The sequence below is a fragment of the Canis lupus genome, chromosome 19, assembly GCF_003254725.2.
Source record: "Canis lupus dingo isolate Sandy chromosome 19, ASM325472v2, whole genome shotgun sequence".
Lineage (NCBI taxonomy): Eukaryota > Metazoa > Chordata > Mammalia > Carnivora > Canidae > Canis > Canis lupus.
The window spans coordinates 50,699,163-50,722,884 of NC_064261.1; the positions used below are offsets into that span (position 1 = coordinate 50,699,163).

Genomic DNA, 23,722 nt, shown 5'->3' on the forward strand with positions numbered 1-23,722 from the left:
TAACTTCCAAATTCATTCTATGAGGCTGGCATTACCTTGATACTAAAACCAAATAAACACTATAAAAAAAGAAAACTACAAACTGGTATCTCTGATGAACAATTACAAAAAACTTCAACAAAATAATAGTGAACCAAATGCAACAATACATTAAACATATCATTCACCAGGACCAGGTGGGATTTATTTCAGGGATGCAAGGGTGGTTTCAGTATTTGCAAACTGATCAACATAATACATCCCATTAACAAGAGAAAAAAATATAAACCCTATGATCATCTCAGTAGATGTAGAAAAATCGCTTAACAAAAGTAACACATCCATTCATGATAAAAACTCTCGACAAAGTAAGTTTTGATGAAACATATCTCAACATGATAAAGGCCATATATGAAAAACACACATCAAACAATGGGTAAAAACTGAGAGCCCTTCCTCTAAGGTCAGGAACAAGACAAGGATGTCCACTCTAACCAATCTTATTCAGCACAGTACTAGAAGTCCTAGCCACAGTAATCAGTTGTGGAAAATAAATAAAAGGCATTCAAAGTGGTAAGGGTAAGTAAAACTCATTATTTGTAGATGACCTGGCATTACATATACAAAATCCTGGGGGGGGGGGGGGGGGGAGAAGAAAAGAAAAAGAAAACCCTGAACACCCCACCCAAACTACTAGAATAGATAAATGAATCGAGTAAAGTCGCAGAATACAAAAAAGCAAAATACAAAAATCTGTTGCATTTCTATACACTAATAATAAAAGTGCAAGAAAGAGAAATCAGGAAAAACAGTCCTATTTACATTTAACCAAGATGATATTCTATACTCCTGGACTATACGAACTAATATTGTTAAAGTGTGCATACTACCTAAAGTGCTCTACGGATTGAATGCAAATCCCTACCAAAACTAGCACTGTTCACAAAACTAGAATAACACTAAAATTTGTATGGAATCACAAAAGATCCTGAATAGCTAAATCAACGCTGAGAAAGAAGATATTACAATCCCAGATTTCAAGATATACTACAAAGCCATAGAATCCAAACGGTATGATACTGGCAAAACATAGACAAAAGATCAACAAAATAGAAAGTCTAGAAATACACCCATGCTTTTAGAGTAAATTATTCTATGACAAAGCTAACAACAGTATACAAAAGGGAAAAATGGTACTGGGAAAACTGGACAACTACATGAAAAGAATGACACTGGACCACTTTGTTATACAAAGTATACAAGTATACAAAAATAAACTCATAATAAAGATTTAAAGGGAAATCTGAAACCATAAAACTAAAAGAAAACATAGGCAGTAATTTTTGACATCGGCCACAGAAACATTTTTCTAGATGTCTCCTCTGGCAAGGTAAATAAAAGCAAAATTAAACTACACCGAAATATAAAGCTTTTGTACAGCCAAGAAAACTATCAACAAAACTAAATGGAAGATGATATCTGAAAATGATATATTGGATAAAAGATTAATATCCAAAATATATAAAGAACTTACCCTACTCAACACCAAAAAAACCACAATCCAGTTAAAAAGTAGGCAGAAGATCTGAGTAGTCATTTTCCTCAGACATACAGATGAACGAACACATGAAAAGACGCTCAGTATTACTAATCATCAGGGAAATAAAAATTGAAAACACAATGAGCTATCACTTTATACCTACTTTATATCTGTCAAAATGGCTAAAATTGAAAACACAAGAAATGACAAGTATTGGTGAAGATGTAGAGAAAAAGGAACCCTCATGTACTGTTGGTGGGAATGCAAAACTGGTGAAGACATGGTGGAAAAGAGTATGGAGGTTCTTCAAAACTATTAAAAAATATAATTTTTTATATATAATTACCAAATGACCCAGTAATTGCAATACTAGGTACTGACCCAAAGGATACAAAAACACAAATCTAAAAAGATATATATATACATATGTCTTTCTATATATTAAATATATATAAAGATATATATATTAAGTATATACTAAATGTTATATAATATAAAATCAAATATATTTATATTTAAATAAAAGATATCTTTTATATGTATAAAAGAATATATATAAAATATGTATTAAGGGGATCCCTGGGTGACGCAGCGGTTTGGCGCCTGCCTTTGGCCCAGGGCACGATTCTGGAGACCCGGGATCAAATCCCACGTCGGGCTCCCGGTGCATGGAGCCTGCTTCTCCCTCTGCCTATGTCTCTGCCTCTCTCTCTCTCTCTCTCTCTCTCTGTGTGACTATCATAAATAAAATAAAAATTAAAAAAAATAGAATTAAAAAATATGTATTAAGGATATGTATTCTTTATATGTATAAGGATATATATAAAAACATATCTTTTTTACATATATATCTTAAAAACATATATATGTACATGTATACACACACACCTATGCATATTGCAGCATTATTTATAATAGCTAAGATATGGAAGCAATTCAAGTGTCCATCCACAGATGAATGGTTAAAGATGATATGGTGGAGACAATGGAACATTACTCAGCCTTGGAAAAACAAGTGAGATCTTGTCATTTATAACATGAATGAACCTAGACTTGACTCATATGTGGAATTTAGGAAACAAAACAAAAAAAAATAGAGACAAAAAATCAAACTCTTAAGTACAGAAAACAAATATGTGGTTGCCGGAGGGTAGGTGGGTTGGGGGATGGTTAAAATAGATATAAAGAAGACATTAAGACTACACTTATCTTGATGAGCAATGAAATAAGTACAGTGTTAAATCATATTAGACACCTAAAAGTAGTAATACATGTTAATTAAACTTGAATTAAAAAAAAAGTAAATTTCATTTTTAAAACATAGTTCTTTCTCATTAAAACTAAATTTATAAAGATTATATGGTATCGTATTTGGCATACAAAATTAAAACGTTCTGTGTTTGAGTTAACACGATAGTCTGTATCGGTGAGGTTGTGTACAATGGAAGCAACACAGAATAATGGTACAAATACATATTATTATAAGGCTCAACTTTATACAGACTTCAATCTTGCAATTCCACTTCCAGAAACTTTCTTAAAAGAAATAGTTACAGACATAGAAAAATGCCTAAAAATATTTAATATATAGATATAAGAAAGAAAATTAAATGCCACTGGAGACTATGTCATGATACACAAACAATGAAAAACACTCTTCAACAACAGTCCTAATTAAATTTTAAATTATTTTTAAAAATTAAATACCATTGGAGGCTATGTCATGATACACACACAGTGAAAAACACTCTAAAACAATAGTCCTGACTAATTTGATTTTAAAATAAAAACAACAACAAAAACATGATATATTGCTCAAAATGGATCAGGGTTTTCTGTCCAAAATGTAAGGAGCTTGGAAGTTAACACTCCTATCCTCACAGCAAGAAAAAATCTGAACGAACTGAAAAAACAAGAACTCTTCTTAGTTCTGTAAGAATGGTGTCATAGGGCAAACTGTTTCTTCTAATATTAGACATACACAGGCACATAAAGAGGATCACAGCTTATTGGAGCAGATGCCCAGGAATAGAAACAGCACTGGAGGCAATTCCAAAGTAGGAAAACTGAAAATTTACCAAATTGCTGGAGCTCAATGTTTATAAGTTTAAGAGTTAAAAGCTCCAGGAAGGCTGAATCTTAGAGAAGACTCCACATTTTTCCATGTTTTTATCTCCAGGAACCCTACTAGGTTTGCAGCAAGGATCAGAAAATAATTTCCTCGTTTCAACAGGGATACCAAAAAAACAGTCATACTGAAATACATCTGGGAGAAGGAACATTCTGTCCTCCTTGTTTAACAAGGCTTGTCCACAAAGCAAGGTATTTTACCAGAGCCTAACTGACCTGGGTAAGGGAAATACCCAACTCCAGCCCCTTCTTGCCTTCCTGACTCACTTAGAGGGGGTAATGTGTGTTTGTATGGAGGGGAAGTTAAGCAGTACCTGTAAAGGTCACAGCACAGGGCATACACTCACACACAAAAAACCAAGACCTAATTATAGGAATATATAATGCTTCCCCACCCCCAACATTTTATTGCCATATAAATAGGGCTCTTGTACTAAAGTATTTAAAAGTGAAAGAACTCTCACATCCTGTTTTTGAACTCTCTAGAGAATTCCCCCCCCCAAAAAAAAGATGGAGATAAAAGCAAGAACACAAAAGAAATTTTAGCTTCTGACACCTATGAGTACAACAAACAATAAAACACAGCCTACCTTTAAGCTGAATAAACACGAAAACCTCACACTAAAGACTTATGTACACTCAGTTCTTTATACACAGTACATCATTTCTGGCTTTCAACATGTTACAAGGCATATTAAAAGGAAAGAAAAATGTAACTTGAAGACACAGAATGAGGCTCAGATCTGACAAAGATTTTAGTATTAACAGACTGGGAGTATAAAACAACTATGACCAATACACTAAGGGCTCTAATGGAAAAAGCACGTAACCTGCAATTACAGGGAAGCAAAGATGGAATTTCTAAGAATGAATCAAAAGGAAATACCAAAAATCAAAAATACTAAAAAATAAAGAATGGTCTGATATGGTTAGCAGTACAGAAAAGACATAAGAAAAAATGTTATAAGGAATAGAAATAAGGAATTAGGAATATCCTGTTACATGATGCCTGTACTAATCATTAAATGGTATAGTGTTCTTTGAAAATGAGTTTGTATTGCTCATGCATGTACACTGCAAACTCTAAAACAATCACTGAAAGTAAAAAACAAGTAGAATTTATAGCCTGAGAGAAAAAAAAAACCCTGAATAATGTAAAATACTCAATTAAACCAAGAGAAGGCAGAAAAAGAATGGAGAACAAAAAAAAGAAACAAAAGACAATTTTTAACAACAGAAAAACAGCAATATATCTGGTAGCTATTAATCCAACTACGTCAGCAAGGACTTAAACGTTTAAGTAAATATACCAAGTAAAAAAGAGACTGTCAGACTGCGTAAAAAAACAAGACCCAATTATATGTTGTCTCCAAGAAACCTACTTTACATATAATGAAACAAATCAAAGTATAGAGACAAATAAAGATATATGCTAATCAAAAGAAAGTTGAAGTAGCTACACTAATTTTGCTACCAATTTCAAAGCAGACAGACATATCAGGAATAAAACACACTACATAATGAAAAAGGAATTAATTCCCCAATAAGATATAACAGTACTTACATATGCGTGTCTAGCAGAGCGTCAAAAAACGTGAAGCAAAAAAATGATAAAAATACTATAAGAAATTGATGAGTCACTCATATACTTGGAAACATCAATATTCCTCTTCTGGTAATTTACAGAAAATCAAGAAAGATATACCTGAATTGGACACGACCATCAGTCAAATGGATCTAATTATATTTATAGAATATTGCATTCAACAAGAACAGAAACACATTCTTGTCAAGCTCACATAGCACATTCACCAATGAAGACCACATTTTGAGCCATAAAATACACCTCACATTTGAAAGAATAGAGATCATATAAGGAATGCTCTACTTCATAATAGAAAGATACCAAGAAAATCCCGTAACGTAGAGATCACACAACACACTTCCAAATAACACATGGGCCAAAGGTGAAAAATCAAGAAAAATAGAAACTGAGAAGGAAAATGAAAATGCATATGGAACTTACCAAATATAAGGGATGCAGCAAAGCAGTCCTTAAGAGGACAATTTATAGCACTGAACACATAGAAAAGAAAAAAAAAAAACCTAAAAAAAAAAAATCAATAATCTAAGTTTTTACCTTAGAAAACTAGAAAAACAAATTCAACCCAAACTTTGCAAAAGAAATAATACAAATTAGAATAGAAATCAATCAGGAAAATCAGCAAAATAACTGGCTCAGTTTATATTTAAAATTAACATCTTGCTAGCCTAAGAAAAGATTTTAAAATACATAAATAATGATTATCAGAAATGAAAGCAAGACCATTAGTACTGACTCTATGAACATTAAAATGCTGATCAGAAAAATTATGAACTCTATGCCCACAAATTTGATACCTTGATGAAAAGAACCAATTCTTTGAAAGACACCATCTAACAAGTATACAAGAAAAAACAGATAATCTGAATATATTTATATGTATTAATAAATAGCCTTCCAAAACAGAAATCATCAAGGCTAGATAGATCCACTGATAAACTCTACCAAACATTTAAGGAAGAAATGATATTAATTCTTTACAAATGATACCAAGTCTCTTGCAAGAAATAAAGGTAAAGGCAAACTTTCTAATTCATTGTATGAGGTAAGTTTTACCCTAGTAAGAAAAGCAGACAATGACATTACAAAAAAGGGAAACTATACAAAAGTATCTTTCATAAATACAGATGCAAAAATTCTCAAACAAAAAAATTAACAAGTTCAATCACACGGTATATAAAAATAAAAAAATAAAAAAATAATTAAGTGGGATTCATTCCAAGTATGCAAGGCTCATTCACCATTCCTAAAGCAAATGATGTAATTCATAACAACAGGACACATAAATAAGATTTTATCAAGAGATGCAGAAAAAACATTTATTTCATAAAATCTGCCACCCATTTAAAAATACACTAGGGACTGGGGCACCTGGGTGGCTCAGTCAGTTAAGTGTCCAACTCTTGATTTCAGTTGTCATGATCTCAGGGTTATGAAGTTGAGCCCTGTGTCAGGTTCTATCTATGCTGGGCATGAAGCCTAAGGATTCTCTCTTACCTTTTTCCTCTGCCCCTCCCCCACCCAATGCTTGTGCATGCCTGCATGCTGTATCTCTTAAAAACAAAACAAAACAGAAAAGCCAAAAATCAAAATCCCCAAAACACCAGAAATAGAAGGGAAAAAACATCTACAAAAAAATCTACAGCTAACACCACATTTAATAGTGAGAAACTACATGCTTTCCCACTAAGATCAAGAATAAGGATCACCACTGGCATTCAAAATAGTACTCGAACCCTTAGTAATGCAATAAGAAAAGGAAATAAAAGGTATATAGATAGGGACAAAGAACTAAAACGGTCTCTATTTGTAGATGACAAGATCAGATAGGTAGAAAATCCCAAAGAATACACATACACAAACTAGTGAAATTAATAAACTACTCTAGCAAAGTTGCAGGACACAAAGTTAATATACCAATGTCAACTGCTTTCCTATACACCAATAATGAAATGGAATTTTAAATTAAAAACACAGTATCATTTCTATTAGTACTAAAGAAAAACCACCCACAGAATACTCACATATAAATCCAGTAACATACAAGATGGATGTAAGGAAAACTATAAAACTCTGATGAAAAAAATCAAAGAGGACCTAAATAAATGAACAGATATTCTATGTACATGCATAAGAAGACTCAGTATTGTTATTGTGCCAGTTCTTCCGATCTTAATCTAAGGATTCAATGAAATCTCAATCAAAATTCTAAAGTTATTCTGTGGATATGATAAACTGATTTTAAATTTTACATGGAAAGAAAAAACACACTGAACACACAACACAATATTGCAACAGAACAAAGTCTGAGGTCAGAAACTACCCACTACAAGACATACTATATAAAGTTAGGCTAATACATAAAATTGACCTCTGGACAACAAGAGTTTGAACTGCTTGGGTCTATTTCTACAAGCTTTTTAAAATATACAAATACAGTACAGTACAGTAAATGTATTTTCTCTTCCTAATGATTTTCTTAGTAACATTTTCTTTGCTCTAGGTTACTTTACTACAGCATAAGTACATATAACATACAAAATATGTTACCAATTGCTTATGTTATAGGTAAGGCTTCTAGTCAACAGCAGACTATTAGTAGTTAGGTTTGGGGGGAACTTAAGTCATACACTCATTTTGAACTGTATGGGGGGTTGCAACCTGGGTTGTTCAAGGGTCAACTGCATAGTGTGGCAATGACAAAAGAATAGAAAAATAAATGGAACAGAATAGAAAGCCAGATACAGACGCACGTAAATATTTCTGACAAAGAAGAGAAGATAATTCAACAAAGTCTAATGGTACTAAAACAAGTGAACACATACGGGCAAAAAACTAGTTGGCAGAGAACATAAACCTTTCATAAAAATTAACTCTAAATGGCTCATAGACCTATACATTAAATGCAGAACTGTATAACTTCTAAAAAGGAATAAAGAGTGGGTGGGGGGATAGGGTAACTGGGTGATAGGCATTGAGGGCACACAATGAGATGAGCAGTGGATGTTAATGTTGGCCAATTGAATTTAAATAAAATTTTAAGGATCTTATTCCAGACTATAAACAAGATAAAAAAAGGAATATACAATAAAAAAAACCTATGTGACTATGGGTTTGGCATTTTTTTTTTTTTTAAAGATTTTATTTATCTATTCATGAGAGACACAGAGAGAGAGAGAAAGAGAGAGAGAGGCAGAGACACAGGCAGAGGGAGAAGCAGGCTCCACGCAAGGGAGCCCGACGTGGGACCTGATTCCGGGTCTCCAGGATCACACCCTGGGCTGCAGGCGGCGCCAAACCACTGCACCACTGGAGTTGCCATATATATATATTTATATATTTATATATTTATATTTAATTTATATTTATATTATTTATATTTATATTTATATTTTTTTAAAGCAGACTCCACACTGGGCTCCAATGTGGGGCTTGAACTCATGAATCTGAGATCAAGACCTGAGCTAAAACTGAATCAGATGCTTAACTGACTGAGCCACCCAGGCATCCCTGGCAATGAATTTTTAGATATAACATCAATAGCACAATTCAGTAAAGAAAAAAACTGATAAACTGAATTTTATTTAAATTAAAAGCTTTTGCTCTGAAGAAGACACTGTTAAGAGAACAAAGATAAAGACAGAGACAAAATATTTGCAAAACACATATATGATAAAAGACTGGCATCCAAAGCGTACAAAAAGCCTTAAAACTCAAAAACAAAAAAGGTTTAAAAATAACAAAAGATCTGAACACTTTACCAAATAAAATACATAGGTGGTAAATAAACATATGAAAAGATGCTCAGTTTCATATATCCCTAGGGAATTGCATATTAAAACCATGACATTTCAGTCTACATGTATTAGAATGTCCAAAGTCACAATAATGATGACAAAAATGCTGCTGAGAACAAAGAGAAGAACTCTGATTCACAGGGTACCTGGGTGGCTCAGTCAGGCATCTGACTCTCGGTTTTGGCTCATGAGCCCCATAAGGGAATCTGCACTCATTGTTGAGTCTGCTTGAGATTCTCTCTCCCTCTCACACTCCTCTTTCTCTCAAATAAAATCTTAAAAAAAAAAAAAAACAACACTGCAGACTAGCATGTAAAATGGTACATCCACTCTAGAAAACACTATGGCAGTTTACAAAATTAAACCTGCTTTTACCACACCAATCTGGCAATTATGCACCTTGGTATTTATCCCAATGAGTCAAGGACTTACATCCACACAAAAACCTGCACCAGACTATTTATAACAATTTTATTAAAAATTGCCAAAACATGGACGCAACAAAGATATCCTTTAATAGGTAAACAGATCAACAACTGTGGTACAGTTTCATCATAAGATGAAATCTTATTTCATGCTAAAAACAAATCGATTTATCAAGCCAGCTTAAGACATGAAGCAAAGTTAGATACATACTGCTAGGGGAAAAGGACAATTTGAAAATGATACACATTGTATCATTCCAACTATATGGAAAAGGCCAAACTATGGAGATAGTCAAAAAGATCATGGTTGCCAAGAATTCAAGAGAAGGGAGGATGGTAGAGCACAGGAGACTTTTAGGGCATTTAAATGATTTTCTGTAACACCGTCACCATGGATATGATGGTACGTTTGTCAAAACCCTTACGTATGACACATTACAAACCTTAATCTAAACTATGAATTTTCCTTAATAATAATGTATCAGTACTAGTTCATCAATTGTGACAAACACATCACTCTAGGCAAGATGCTAATAAGGAAAATGGTGTTAACAGTAGGGGAGATAGGCCAGTGGGAATATATGGGAATTTGTTGTACTCACTAGTCAGTTTTCCTGTAAACCCTAAAATTGCTCTAAATGATGAGTTTTTAATTAAAAAAAAAAAAAAATCCAAAAAGACAAGGATGGATCAAAGTCACGATCTTAACTTTTCCCGGTCATTAACTATGGTGACCCCAAAACACATGGGAAAATAACAGACCTCAAAACTCTCTTTTTAAGGACAATTTGTGAAAAACCCAGGTGGGAACACAAACTTAATGGAAGATTTGTGAAAATGAAATATAAGCACAAAAGGCAGTCAGTTTCAAGCTAGTAAAACAGGAAACTTGCAAGATGAAAAGCTGTATAAAATAAAATATATAGCTTTGGCAGAGCATGACCCTACAGGTGGTGTGTCTGCAAAAACAATAATGGCAATTCAAATGAAAGATTAGCTATTTTAAAACTAATTCATCTTTTTTTTTTTTTTACCAGAAATCAGAAGAGTATCCATATATAAAAGCAAGCATACTACAATATGAAAATAAGAAAAAATACTTGTATTTTATTCATTCTTGTTAACACTGATCATGGCACTAGTTAGGAATATAATTCCCAGAGATAAGCACCACCTCAAAAAGAATCTGGAGTGAACTGGGGGAATAAGGACACCTGGGTGGGTCAGTTGGTTAAGTATCTACCTTCAGCTGAGGTCATGATCCCAGGGGTCCTGGGATTGAGCCTCCCATCCGGGCTCCCTGATTGGCGGGGGAGCCTGCTTCTCTCTCCCTCTACCACTCCCCTTGCTTATGCTCTCTGGCGCTCTCTGTTGAGTAAGTAAATCTTTAATAAAGAGGGGAGGGAATAAACTGAAATAGAAGAAGGGGAAAAACTGTCAATTCCAGATTTAAACTACCTCGTAATTTATCATGGTCATCTTATATCTCATTTTCCCATTAAAGCATTTCATAAAATGTAGTCTCATTGGGCAATCCTGTTCAAATAGGGTAAACACATAACAAGATCACTTAATGACGAGTATTTTGGGCAGCCCCGGTGGCTCAGCGGTCTAGCGACGCCTTCAGCCCAGGGTGTGGTCCTGGAGACCTGGGATCAAGTCCACACACTTGTGCCTGTGTGTGTCTCTGCCTCTCTCTCTCTGTCACTCTCATGAATAAATAAATAAAATCTTAAAAAAATAAAAAATAACCAGTATTTTAATTTGGGCTAGAATTCTTCTTCAAAAAATTGCAGCACTAAAGTAGTTAAATGGACGCCTCTATCCCACTCAATCAGAAGGCTCTATAGAGTAACAAATAAGAACTCTACATTGAGGAATGCCAGGCACAGCAGAAGATGAGGGTATCATTAAAAAAAAAAAAAATCAGGGGTACCTGGGTGACTCCGTTGATTAAGCAACCAAGTCTGGATTTTGGCTCAGGTCATGATCTCAGGGTTGTGGGACTGGGCTCAGCATGCAGAGTCTGCTGGTTCCTTTCCCCCTGACTGCCTCCCCAGCTCCTTCTATCGCTTAAATGAATAAATAAATAAAATCTTTAAACATAAAACCAAATGTTGTGATTCTTGTGCTGTTTTCACCTGGTTCTCAAAGCACTGGAAATCAGGCTTATGCTGCGAGCAAGGTTTCTCATAATAGATACTAATGACATTTTGAATTACCTCTCTGTTGTGGGTGGCTGTCTTATGCATTCTAGGATGTTCAACAGCACCTGCAGCTTCTATCCACCAGATTTCAATAGCAATTCACCCTTAATAATCACACGTCTCTGGACATTGCCAAATGTCTCCTGGGGGTCACAGTATCACAGCAGAGAATCACTGACTTAGAGGCAAAAAATTGGAAAATTCTTCTCATTGGGCTCTTACTAGCCTAAGAGAAAAGGCTTCGAAATAACACACAAAAAAGCAGATATCGGGGTTCCCCAAACCAAATATGCTCCAACTAAATCTTTCCACAGGGAGATCTAGTAATATGTAGCAAGCCTCCGCCAAATTCACAGAGCATGAAATAGCTTCTTAATGCCCTTCACATAAATTTGAACACACGATCAAGGATCACAAGATAGCTGAGAAAAGCCTCTAAGATGAAAGCCTTTAAAACATCCTAACAGAAAGGATAACTTAGAGAAAACAGAGTAAGCAGGGTGAAATAAACTTCAAAATGTAACTTTAATACATGAAGAGAAAAAAGTATCAGGATGCCATTTTAAAAATGTAGAGATCAAAAGAGGTACTAGAAATTAAAAATATAACAATAGAAATTAAAATCTTAAATGTTTTTTTTAAATCCAGAAAGTAAAAAAAAAAAAAATCCATAAAGTGTCCAAGAAACTTAAAGCAAAAGAATGTCAAGAGAAATACACCTAAGAATATAAGATCTAATTGCAATTTCGGAACCAAAACCACAGACAAGGAAATTAGAGTAAAAGTATCAGAAACTTTCTCAGAACTAAGGAATAGAAGTTGCCAGAAAGAACCCATGAAATGTACAGCAAAGTGGATACCTATAGACTTATAACTCACATCACTAGGACTTTTTTTTTTAAAGGTTTATTTATTCATGAGACACACACACACACACACACACACACACACAGGCAGAGACACAGAGGGAGAAGCAGGGTCCATGCGGGGAGCCCGACGTGGGACTCGATCCAGGTCCCCAGGATCACGCCCTAGGCTGGAGGCGGCACTAAACTGCTGAGCCACCCAGGCTGTCCCACTGTGACATTTCAGAACACAAGGTATCCTAAAGAGAACCTTCTATAAACTTCAAACAAATAGGGTGTGGAAGCTTCCACTGAGAAGAAAAAAATGAAATGCAAAATGTTGAAAATAAGAATAGCATCAGATTTTATATCAAACACTAAAAATTCGCTCGCAATTCTGGAGAAAAAAACATTTCCAACTTAGAATTCTACACTCAAATAAGTTAGAGTAATCTAAAGACATTTAGAGATACCCAACACCTCAAAACATTTGCCTCTCAGCTACTGGAGACTGTGACCAATCAAAATGAGGATAACCATTAACCTCAGTGGGTAACTATTAATCCTTAATGATGATAAGGGACATTAAAGAAATTCTAAACCATACCCTCAAAAGAAAAAAGATCCCCAAAGAAAATTCAGATATGCAAAATTTAACACAAGACAAGGAATTACACGGAATACAGGAGAGGATCCATCACAGGATGGAGAGAGGTTGCATGAGGGGTGACCATATCAAGCAGCCAGCCTAAACGGAAGACCAGAATGTTCTAGAAGAAATTACTCAATGATGGTTAAACTGATTTAAAACCCTATGGAGAGGATATGCTAACAACGAGTAGATCTTTTGGGACTGAATTAATGATAAACATTGAGAAAGTATACAGACATAGAATGATTATCAACCAAAAAGTAAGGTGTCACTGGAATGATGGAGGATGGTTTGGAAAAACCTCAATTTAAATAATCAAGACAGGAAGTCAACAGATAATGCCTAAAATGGAAAAATCAAGTGGTAGCACATGTTATTTGGAAATAGAAATACCACAAGAACCACGCAAAAAAGTTTAAAAGGTGTTTGCCCCTAAAGATGGGGAAATGGGAGCTTTAACATCCACCTTGTCCAACATCATACACTTCCCGAGGCTTAGCAAGGTGTGGGGATAAAGGCACAACCATTTCGGTCCACTGTGGTGCAACTCTAGTGAGCCACATTCTGGAGAATTAAACTTGAGATAAATAAATGTAATCTGTTTTTAACAAGCCATGTACAAGTAGTTACTACTTCAAGAACATGTTCTTTTAAATCATTAACTCAAAAACTGCTTGAAACTATTTTCTAAATTTTAACTCACCCAAGTGAGTGATGCCTGGATGGCTCAGTTAGTTAAGCATATGACTCTTGATTTCAGCTCAAGTCAGGATCTCAGGGTTGTGAGAAAGAGCTCTGTACAGGCAGGATCCCCACACTGTAGGCAGTCGGCTGGAGTTTCTCACTCTCTCCCTCTCTGCTCCTCCCCCACTTGCATGCCTGAGCTCTCTCTAAAATAAATAAATCCAGGGCAGCACCAGTGGCTCGGCGGTTTAGCGCTGTCTTCAGTCCAGGGCCAGATCCTGGAGACCCAAGATCAAGTCCCACATCAGGCTCTCTGCGTGGAGCCTGCCTCTCCCTCTGCCTGTGTCTCTGCCTCTCTCTCTGTGTGTCATTCTCATGAATAAATGAATAATCTAAATAAATAAATAAATAAATAAATAAATACAAATCTTCAAAAAAAGAGGCATGTATGACTTAAAAACTGTAAACTAATGTATGACTTAGGATAAAATACACGAGTTTGGTTGAAGTAGAAAGATCTTGAAATCAAATCTCAAAAATTAATAAAGAAAAAAAGAGGATGTTTCTACCCATGGTAATGGCAGATCAGAATGATCCTGCTGAAACCAACAAAAAAATCTTCACAATAGAAATCAAATAATAAAATAATAAAGCAGTATGAAATCACATGCCAAAATCTACAAAGTAAACCGGGGGTTGGGGGGGAAGGTGGGGGGGGGGAGACACAAAAAACCCTTACTCAGCCACTTCTTCCTGAGGCTTTTTACCTATCCAGAAAATAAGGCTGAGAAAACAGAAGGCAGGCTGAATTCCTGGTTGCTTTGCAGGGCTACAAGAAAAAAAAAAAAAAAAAAAAAAAGAAAAATCAAAGCACAGGACCCACCAAATGTGCGATGCAAACACATCATCACCCAAATTAAGTTGAGATCCTAAGAGCAACATTCCCAGGATTGGGGAGAACTTGATGTACAAAAGAACTCATAGGACTCAACACCTAAAGCCCTGCTTATTGTCATGTATACAACAGAAGTAATCTGAAGTCTTGCACATCAACTAAGTGACTTGGGACTGGTGGCACGCCTGCCTACTCATCTTTCCTAGGGAAACACGTCTTCTTAAAAAAGATACTGTTATCCTAAGACTTATATATTTCCATAATTTTTCAAATCCAACAACTAGCACACAGGCACAGAAGAAAAAAATCATGAACCAGCAGAAATAGACCCTTAAAAAATTAGAAACTGAAATTATCGGTCAAAAAGAAATTACAAATACTGTGCCAAAAAAAGCCACAGCTGTAATATTTAGCAAGTAGCTGAAACACTAAGAATTTGAATGATTTACTTCTTAAAAAGACACTGATCCAGAGATTCAAGTATCTCAATGAACACAAAACAGGTAAAAGAAAATTCTGTACAAACATCATAAAGAAATAGCAGAAACTTAAGACAAAGAAAACATTTTTTTTGCAGACTTCTTTCAAAGCAGCACGTATTAGATCGACAACTGACTGCTCAAAATCAGTAATGGAAGCCAATAAATAAATAAATAAATAAATAAATAAGCCTACAGTGGAACATTTTCTTCAAGATTCTGAAGGATAACCACAATCTACAATTTAAAAGGCCCAAAACATTCTTCAAGATTGAAGATGAATCAAGACACTATAAGGGAAGCAAGAAATTAAGATAATTGGCTGTCAGCACATTTGTATTAAAAATACTCTAAATAGTGTATTAAAAGCAAAATGAAAAAGATCTTCAAAGAAAATTCAGAGATGCAACAATTAATGAAAACTGAAAGTAATAAAAATATAGGAATATGTAACCTAAACACTGATGGTAAGAACAGTACTGTCCAAGTGAAATACAAATAGCGCTCATATATATAATTTAAAATTCTCTAGTACCTAGGTTAAAAAAGGTAAAACAAAGTAAATTCACTTATTGTAATTTCAGCATGCGATCATAATAAAAGGCTGAACTATTTTACAGTGTTTTCATACTAAGTCTTAGAAATCTGGTATTTGATAATTACAGAATATGACAATTCAGATGCTAAATTGACACCAGAAATACTTGACCTTATTTTTATCAAGTTCCCAGTCAAGAAAGTACATTTACGTGCCCAAGTTGTTCCAAACATACTTAAGGGTTTTTCAACAACTGAATCAAGTATCAATTTTCAAGTTTAAATTAACACTACATAAAACTAAAAATTCATTTCCTCAGCAACACTAGCCATATTTCAAGTGGACCACGCCAGCCATAAGCGGGCTAAGGCATTGGGGTAGCACAAGTATAGAACCTCTTACTTTGAGTTAAAGTTACAGTTTTAAAATACTAATAGCATATAAACCAGTAAAGAATGAAATGAAGATAAAACCATTCAGGGAGCGAGAAGTGCTCCAAGCACAGATAAAGTATTTGCCACGCTGGTCAAATCTTTAAGTAAAACAAAGAAAACCCAATAGAAATATTGTGAAAAGGAAAAGACAATTCAAAGAAGAAATCAAAATATCCAAAAAATGTTTCACAAAAGGCTCAAAGTCATTAATAACCAGAGCACTGTAAATTAAAACAATAACATAAAGCCACATTCATCATGTTGGCAAAAATGAAAAATATCAACTGTTGGTGAGAATGTAGGAAAAAAAGGGATGTATCATATATTGCTGGTGGGAGTATAAATTGATATATCTATTTTATAAAAGTTTGGCATAAGCTACGCTCGGCAAAAAATGCATGCTATGTGCATAAAAATACCATCATAAAAACATTCACAGCATCATTGCTTCTGATTGCTAAAAACAGGACACAACCCGAATGTCCATTAATATCAGGCTAGCTAAATTAACTATGGTTTATTCATAACAAGACTTTCTACACCACACTTACCATAGACATTACAAAAATGAAAAAAATATGTACAACAGCTAAAATCTACTAACAGGGTTAAATACTGATGAAACGAGAATACATAATGTGCAACCGTTTTAATAAAGGTGAAAAACAGGCAAAATTCATCTACATCGTGTAGGAAAGCCAACCTTGGTGGTTAACAAAATACTTAAAAACAGGAAATAATTACCCTAAAAATTACTTCAGTGTGGCGCTCCGGAAGTGGGGCAGCAGGAATGGATGGGGGAGGAGTAGGTAGGTCTCCAGCGCCAACGATGTTCCGGTTCTTGACTTTGGTTGGAGATCACCAGGCTGTTCACTTGGTGATTATTCACTACACTGCATACCTAGGATTTGTGCACTTTTTTGCATATTTCGTATTTTAACATTAAAAAAAAAATCTAAATTTGTTTAGCTAGGGCACTTGAATTGCCTTGTTCGAACTTTTTTTTCTTTTATAAAGTGGTAAATGTTTAGTTGCAATATAAACGAAATTTTAAGGCACAGGAGTGTAGTTTCCATTCCGTTTGACAAGACTACTCTATCCACAGAGGAAGTCGTAAGGCAGTGGAGTGTCTGTGGATAGGTCTACTGCCAAAACAGAAGTAAAATGTGGAAAAGTAGCAACTTTGACAGTGTATCCTAAAGAACCCCTTACGGAATCAACTAATACCAACACGACAAACACGGAGCACTCTAGAGTACTCGTCTCTCTCTCTCTCTCTCTTTTTTTTTTAAAGATTTTATTTATCCATGAGAGACCCAGAGAGAGAGGCAGAGACACAGGCAGAGGGAGAAGCAGGCTCCATGCAGGGAGCCCGACGGGGGACTCGATCCCGGGACCCTGGGGTCACGCCCGGGCTGAAGGCGGCGCTAACCACTGAGCACCCCTGGATTCCCTGGTCTTAAAAGAAACCATAAAGAGTGATAGCCTCTCAAAGCACTTTTACAGAAGATTAACTAACTTAAAGATTCCAACGCTCCTAGTTAGGATTGTACGCGATGAATATGGGAAAAGAAACAGAGATATTTACTTTAAGAAGCCTTACTAACTAATGTGAATTCATGAATCCCTTAAGGGTTGCAATTACTATCATACGAGGGTAACATTTCCGGGGGGGAAAAAAAATGGCATTTAATTGAGAAACCCGAGCCTCTAAAGCCGAGACAGGTAACCAAAGAAACTTAACGAAATATCCATTACAACAGGAAAAGGAAAATTTTCTTGTCCTTTACCAACTCTGACAGCACAGAGACGACACAACCCCAAATCCCCGTCCGAAAACGAGCAACGGGCGAGGTGTGGCCGCGGCAACGCCAAGACGCGGGAGGGGGAATCCCCCGGCTCACCCCCTCCCCAAACCCACTGCGGGGTTCCAGGAGGGGCGGCGAGGCGCGCAGCGCGGGTGGTGCAGCTAAGGCCCGAGTTGGCAGGATGCCCCCAGGATGCCCCCCGGGCGCCCGCAGGATGCCCCCAGGATGCTCCCCGGGCGCCCCCAAGATGCCCCCCGGATGCCTCCAGGATGCCCCCAAGATGCACCACGGGCGCCCCCAGGATGCTCCCCGGATGCCTCCAGGACGCACCCCGGGCGCCCCCAGGATGCTCCTCGGATGTCTCCAGGATGCCCCCGGGCGCCCCCAGGATGCTCCCAGGATGCCCCCCGCCCCGCTCTGAGCGGAAGCGGCAGCCAACAGGACCGCCCGCGGAGGCCGCAGCCCCCAGCCGCGTCCCGCCGCAGGACCGCCGAGGCCCCCCCCCCCCCGCCTCGGGGCGTCGCGGGGAAGCCGTGCAGGCCCGGGGATCCCGCGGCAGCCCCGCGGCGCGGCCTGCCCCCCGCGCGGGCCTGCCCGGCCTACACAAGCCTGCCCGCCTCCCGCGCTCCCAGCCTCCGCCACCATCCGTCCTCATCCCTTTCGAGTCGCCCTTTCGCCGCGGGCGAGACCCCGGCCTCCGTTTGGCGGCCAGCCCGCCGCGCCGGGGCCTCTCCCGGGAAAAGCCTGCCCTTACCGGGGAGGGGCGGGGAGGGAGGGCGGAGGAGGACTCCGGCGAGCACGAGAACCGCGCCGCGGCCGCCGCGCGCCGCGCAGTCGCCTCAGCTCCACCTGCCGCTGCCAACGGGACGCCACCACTCCCGGCATGCCCCGCGCACGCAGCGCGTCTCCCGCCGGGGCACGTGACCCGCTCGCGTCTCTCCCTCTCAGTCTCCCTCCCTCCCCCTGTGGGCCCGCCCACTTCCGCTCCTCCGCTTTCCCTTAGGAGCGAGGAGGGGGCGTGAAGCGGGGAGCGGGGAGCCGGGAGCCGGGAGCGGGGAGCGGGGAGGGGGGGAGGAGAGTTAAAGAGTAGCAACTTCCTCCTACTCCCCGCCCCCGCCCCTCTACCCCCCGCTACAACGTCTTCCGGGTCGCCCGCGCCTCGGAGGCTGCTGGGAGGCCGTCTCATTTCCTCCCCTCCCCCTCCTCCTGCCGTCCACCAACCAAGCCTCCCGTCAGGGAGGGACATGCGCAGTGGGCGCCTCCCGTCTCTTCTACCCGAACCCCCCCTCCCCCCCCCCGGCAGAGAGACCCCAGCAGCAGCAGCAGCTGATGATGAAGAGAGAGGCAGTGGCAGAGGGGGGGCACCTTTTATTTCTATTTTTAAAGGGACAGGACACTAATTCTGCCCCGCTTCAACCTTGAATCGAGGGGGGTGGGGGGGAGGCGCCCGAGTTCCTTCCCCCACCCTCCAGCCCCGAGCCCCGAGAGGGGGATTGAGCCCGAGGAGAGCAGGGGAAGAAGGAGTTTCTTCTTCTTCGCAAACCCCCATCCACGACTCCTACCCCCTCACCCCTCCGCCAGCCTCCCTCCCGAGCCCCCTCCACCCTCCTCCTCTCCGGCCGCGAGAGGGGAGAGAAAGAAGCAGAAGCCTCCCGGCAGCACAGCCCCTCGCCGCCGCCGCCGCCGCCGCCGCCGCCGCCGCCGCCGCCGCCGCCGGGCCCTGGCTGGAGACATCTCCCTGCCCGCGCCCGGAGCCGCCGCTTGCCCGGCTCGCCGCCGCCGCCGCCGCCCCCCCTTTATTACCCTTTGTGTCATCCTCCGCGGCTCCGGGGAAGGCGCCCAAAAGTGGGGGGCCGGAAAGGTAAGTGCGTCCGCGGGGGCCCCGCCGCCGTCCCCCGGCTCCGACTTGAACTCCGGGGCGGCGGGAGCCGCGAACCACATACGCAGTGGAGCTCGCGGCGAGGAGGGGGTGGTGCTGGGGGGCGCGGGGAGGGGTGTGCGAGCGGGGCGCCGGCCTGTCACCGGACCGCGCCACTTTTATTTTTATTTGCTGTTGTCAAAAGTGGCTTCTCCCCTCCGGCTCACATCTTGATTGTGTCTTTGCTCCCCCCCCCCCCCGCCCCGGGGGGGGGCGGCGTAGGAAAACAACCCCCTCCTTCCTCCAATGAGGCGCCAGGGAGAGAGGCAGAAAGAGGCACACTTTGTAGATGTCACTTGAAAAAATTCATTTGGAGAGCTTTTTTTTTTTTTTTTAATTCCTCCTCCCCCCCCCACCCCCCCACCTCCCCCCCGCCCAGGAAAAGCTCCGCTGCATTTGTGGGGATCTGATCTGGGATGTGTCGGAACTGCTTATCCATTTGTAGACCTGAGTGGTTGTTGTTGTTTTTTTTTTTTTTTTTTTTAATCCTCCCCCTTTTTTGGGGGGATTCTGTATGTGATTTGGGAAATTGACTTCTCTGTTGGAACAGACTTGGTTTTTGCTTTCTGGCTTTGCTCCTCTTTTTCTTTCCTTTTTTTTTTTTTTTTGTTGTTGTGTTGGAACAGACTTGGTTTTTGCTTTCTGGCTTTGCTTCTCTTTTTCTTTCCTTTTTTTTTTTTTTTTTTTTTTTTTTTGTTGTTGTTGTTGTTGTGTTGGAACAGACTTGGTTTTTGCTTTCTGGGTCTGCTTCTCTTTCTTTCCCTTCTTCTTTTTTTGTTGTTGTTGTTGTTGTGTTGGAACAGACTTGGTTTTTGCTTTCTGGCTTTGCTTCTCTTTTTCTTTCCTTTTTTTTTTTTTTGTTGTTGTTGTTGTTGTGTCTGACTTGCATGGAAGATTTCACATCTTTAGTTGATAGAGGCCTTTGGTTAGGTGTTGACTTGTATGACTGCTTTTTTTTTTTTTTTTTTTTTTCCTCTGGTGAAATGCTCATTCCATAGACCAGCATGTAAAGTTCAAAGCTTAAAATGCTCAAAGTTCGAATGCCACCGGTATTGTCTCTCCCCTGCATACATTCCTGATGATTTATTTTCCATAACACGAGACTGTTAACTGCTTCCTAATTAATCTGGGTATTTTTCTGATCTTTGTAACTTGTCTGAACAAGTAATCCCCATTGAAAACTTTACGTTGCTCTGGCTTCATGGAAGGCCAGACCTCTCCATCAATAGTTTGCTGGATTGGTACCACTTTCAGTTTTAACTGAATTATTTATTTAGTGTTGTAAATGGAGAGGAGTTTTTCATCTCCTGGGGTACTGAACCAGATTGCTCAGTGCATGGGAAAGGAGACAGATCTCTAAAATGCATCTTCAGGAGTCCAGTCGCGAAGTCCTAGTTAGGATATTCATTCTCGTTGGACATGAATTGAAAGATAAACCCAGGTTTAGGTCTGTAGGAGAAGAGTCTTCCTAAAAATCACTGTGGCTTTCAAATTCAGTGTTGCATTTTTGTCTCACAGATGTTAGAAAGTATGTTTCCAAGGTAGGCCTTTTACTAGGGCTTACATTGGAAAGTGGCATTTTGTCTCCTACATAACATTTCTTTATCCTTTCCTTGAAGATGGATGCACACATTCATATACACACACACTCTCTCTGTCTTTCTCTCTCTCTCACACACACACCCTTTTTTGTAACTGCATTGGTATCTCTGATCCCGTAATTTATGTCAGCAAAAAATATTCTCCTGTAAAGCAGCAATTTTATGATCAGACTGGTAATATGAAAACAGCAATTTGATCAAATAGAAAGGATCGAAGAAAAATAAATCTAGACGGATGTTTGACGTACATATTATAACAGCATGGTAATAGTTTCGATTTTTTTTTTTTTATTTTCTTGATGGTGAAGCCCAAACATAATATCTATCGCTTCTATTTTAGTGGCAAAAATGAACTGCAAATGTAGAAACTTGTTCTGCAGAATTCTCATTAACGTGTGTGCAAAAGTAGACATTGAGACACGGGGAAAGAGCTGTGTAGCAGTAAACAATATGGTCTTATTTCCCTCCTTTCTGTTATAAATTTGAACAGTTTCTTACCTTTCTCTGAGGTTATAACTGGTGCACTTCAGCAGAAATCTATGTCAAGTTCAAGTTCTTCTCACAACATCAATACTACTGTTCCAGGTCCACCTAGGATTCCTCGTCCTCACCCTAATTCCTCAGCAACCTTAATGTAAGAGTGAGAAAGTAGAACTTAGTGAAGAAATCAATTTTAAGTAAAGCGAATTGTGTAGATAATTGGATGGTAGTTGCCCCGTCGGCAGCTGAGTAAAAATTTACAGTCTTGAGTATAATACCTTTATTTAATTTATGTCTGCTTTTCTTTGGAAAACACTTCTTTATCCCACCACTCCTAGGGTAACCCTGTATGGCTTGAGAATTTTAGGCTTCCTCTAAGGTGGAAAATGATTTATATTTAGAAACCGTTTTTATTATGGCTTATTTTTTGAATATTAAGAAACTTTGAGATTGCAATTTTCATCTAAGTGATATCTTGGAGGTCGCTTTATCCAGCTCTTTATTTTCCAAATCGCTGAAGCTTGGAGAGCTTGAGGAACTTGCCTAGGTTCCAAGGCCTCTAAGTGGGCAGACTATGCATGGACCAGACAACTTAGGTCTCTTAATATTCACTACGCTACACTACCTCATTTTCTTTGCTCAGAAATGAAACTGTCATTCACAATTTTGCATATAGCACTTAACGGATTTTATGTGGAGGCATAATATTCTAAGAATATTTAGGTAAATAGCTTTAAGCCAAAATTTTGTCTATTTATAATTCAGTTATTTGTTGTTGATTTAAAAGGTACTGATCTCTCTCATTCTGGATAGTTACTATTTTGAGAATTATTTCAGCTTCCCCTGATGCTTATTTTTTCTCTGCACTTCTAATTCATCAGTAAATATGCTTCTTGCTCTTGGATGAAAGACCCGCATGTAAGAATGAGGCATATTGTATTATAAATGTTTACCTGTCAGTCTTGCTCTGTGAACCACTAAAGACTAAGGATTTTTTGGCTTGTTAACATTTTATATCCCTTACAGCACAGTGTCCGGTGCACAGTAGGCCCTACTGATTGTTGGTCGTCAATGACGATAGAGTTAGGTATATTTGAATTTCCTTGCTCCCATGTGTGGGATTCCTTTCTTCCTTTTTTCTTTCCTCTCCCCCTTGCTATGACTTCTCCACTACCATGAATTTTTAAATTTATTTTTGCTGTAGCACTCACTTTTTCTCTTAGCCAAATTAAATCCTGCTAACAACACAGTGCTCATAGAAAGTAAAAACATATTCCCTCGGATCCTTGTCCAGGATGCAATTCAACAAAAGTAATTTATTTTTAATAAGCGATTTCAAAAAAATTCCAATTAAAGATATACTAGCAGATGTTCAAGATACACTTAAATCTCATTTCATTGATTGACTAGTGCAATAGGTTATTGGAATGATTAGGCCACTTTTACCAGCTCTATAAAGCAACTGTTACTTAGGTGACATGTTTCCCTGACTTTGTTTTTTTGGTCCTTACCCAGACACTTATCAACTTTCCAGTTTTCTATGGATATGAAGATTTACTTCTAGTCATCACTGGGACCCCATGAAGTCAGCCAGAAAGCCTATGTCCAACTTATGTACCTTTGCAAACTTGTCTGGATTTTGAATGTATGTGCAAAACAGATTGTATTTAGGTATTCATTAAACATCTATTGAGCATCTACTGTCTG

The 23,722-nt window shown here is 38.7% G+C and overlaps 3 protein-coding genes across 24 annotated transcripts in view; 2 read left to right on the forward strand and 1 right to left on the reverse strand.

The window, feature by feature from the left end:
• ORC4 (origin recognition complex subunit 4) overlaps nucleotides 1–19,952 on the reverse strand; it is an 86,682-nt gene extending 66,730 nt beyond the window's left edge. Inside the window, exon 1 of one of the 3 annotated variants that reach the window (XM_025431743.3) lies at nucleotides 19,820–19,952. The gene's annotated coding sequence lies outside the window, so the exon portion shown is untranslated. Of the gene's footprint in view, nucleotides 1–16,952; nucleotides 17,087–18,770; nucleotides 18,930–19,819 lie in introns of those variants that run through there. The other 2 variants (XM_025431761.3, XM_025431750.3) reach the window with 2 other exon arrangements.
• On the forward strand, nucleotides 9,866–19,038 carry LOC125753047 (basic proline-rich protein-like). The gene is made up of 2 exons (XM_049097342.1): nucleotides 9,866–9,899; nucleotides 17,972–19,038. Exons 1-2 carry the CDS (start codon nucleotides 9,866–9,868, stop codon nucleotides 19,036–19,038), a joined length of 1,101 nt encoding a protein of 366 aa, XP_048953299.1.
• The window catches only part of MBD5 (methyl-CpG binding domain protein 5), a 435,973-nt gene continuing 431,988 nt past the window's right edge, over nucleotides 19,738–23,722 (forward strand). For all 20 annotated transcript variants that reach the window (XM_025431590.3, XM_025431683.3, XM_025431701.3 and 17 more), the window contains exon 1: nucleotides 19,738–19,877. The gene's annotated coding sequence lies outside the window, so the exon portion shown is untranslated. The remainder of the gene's footprint in view (nucleotides 19,878–23,722) is intronic.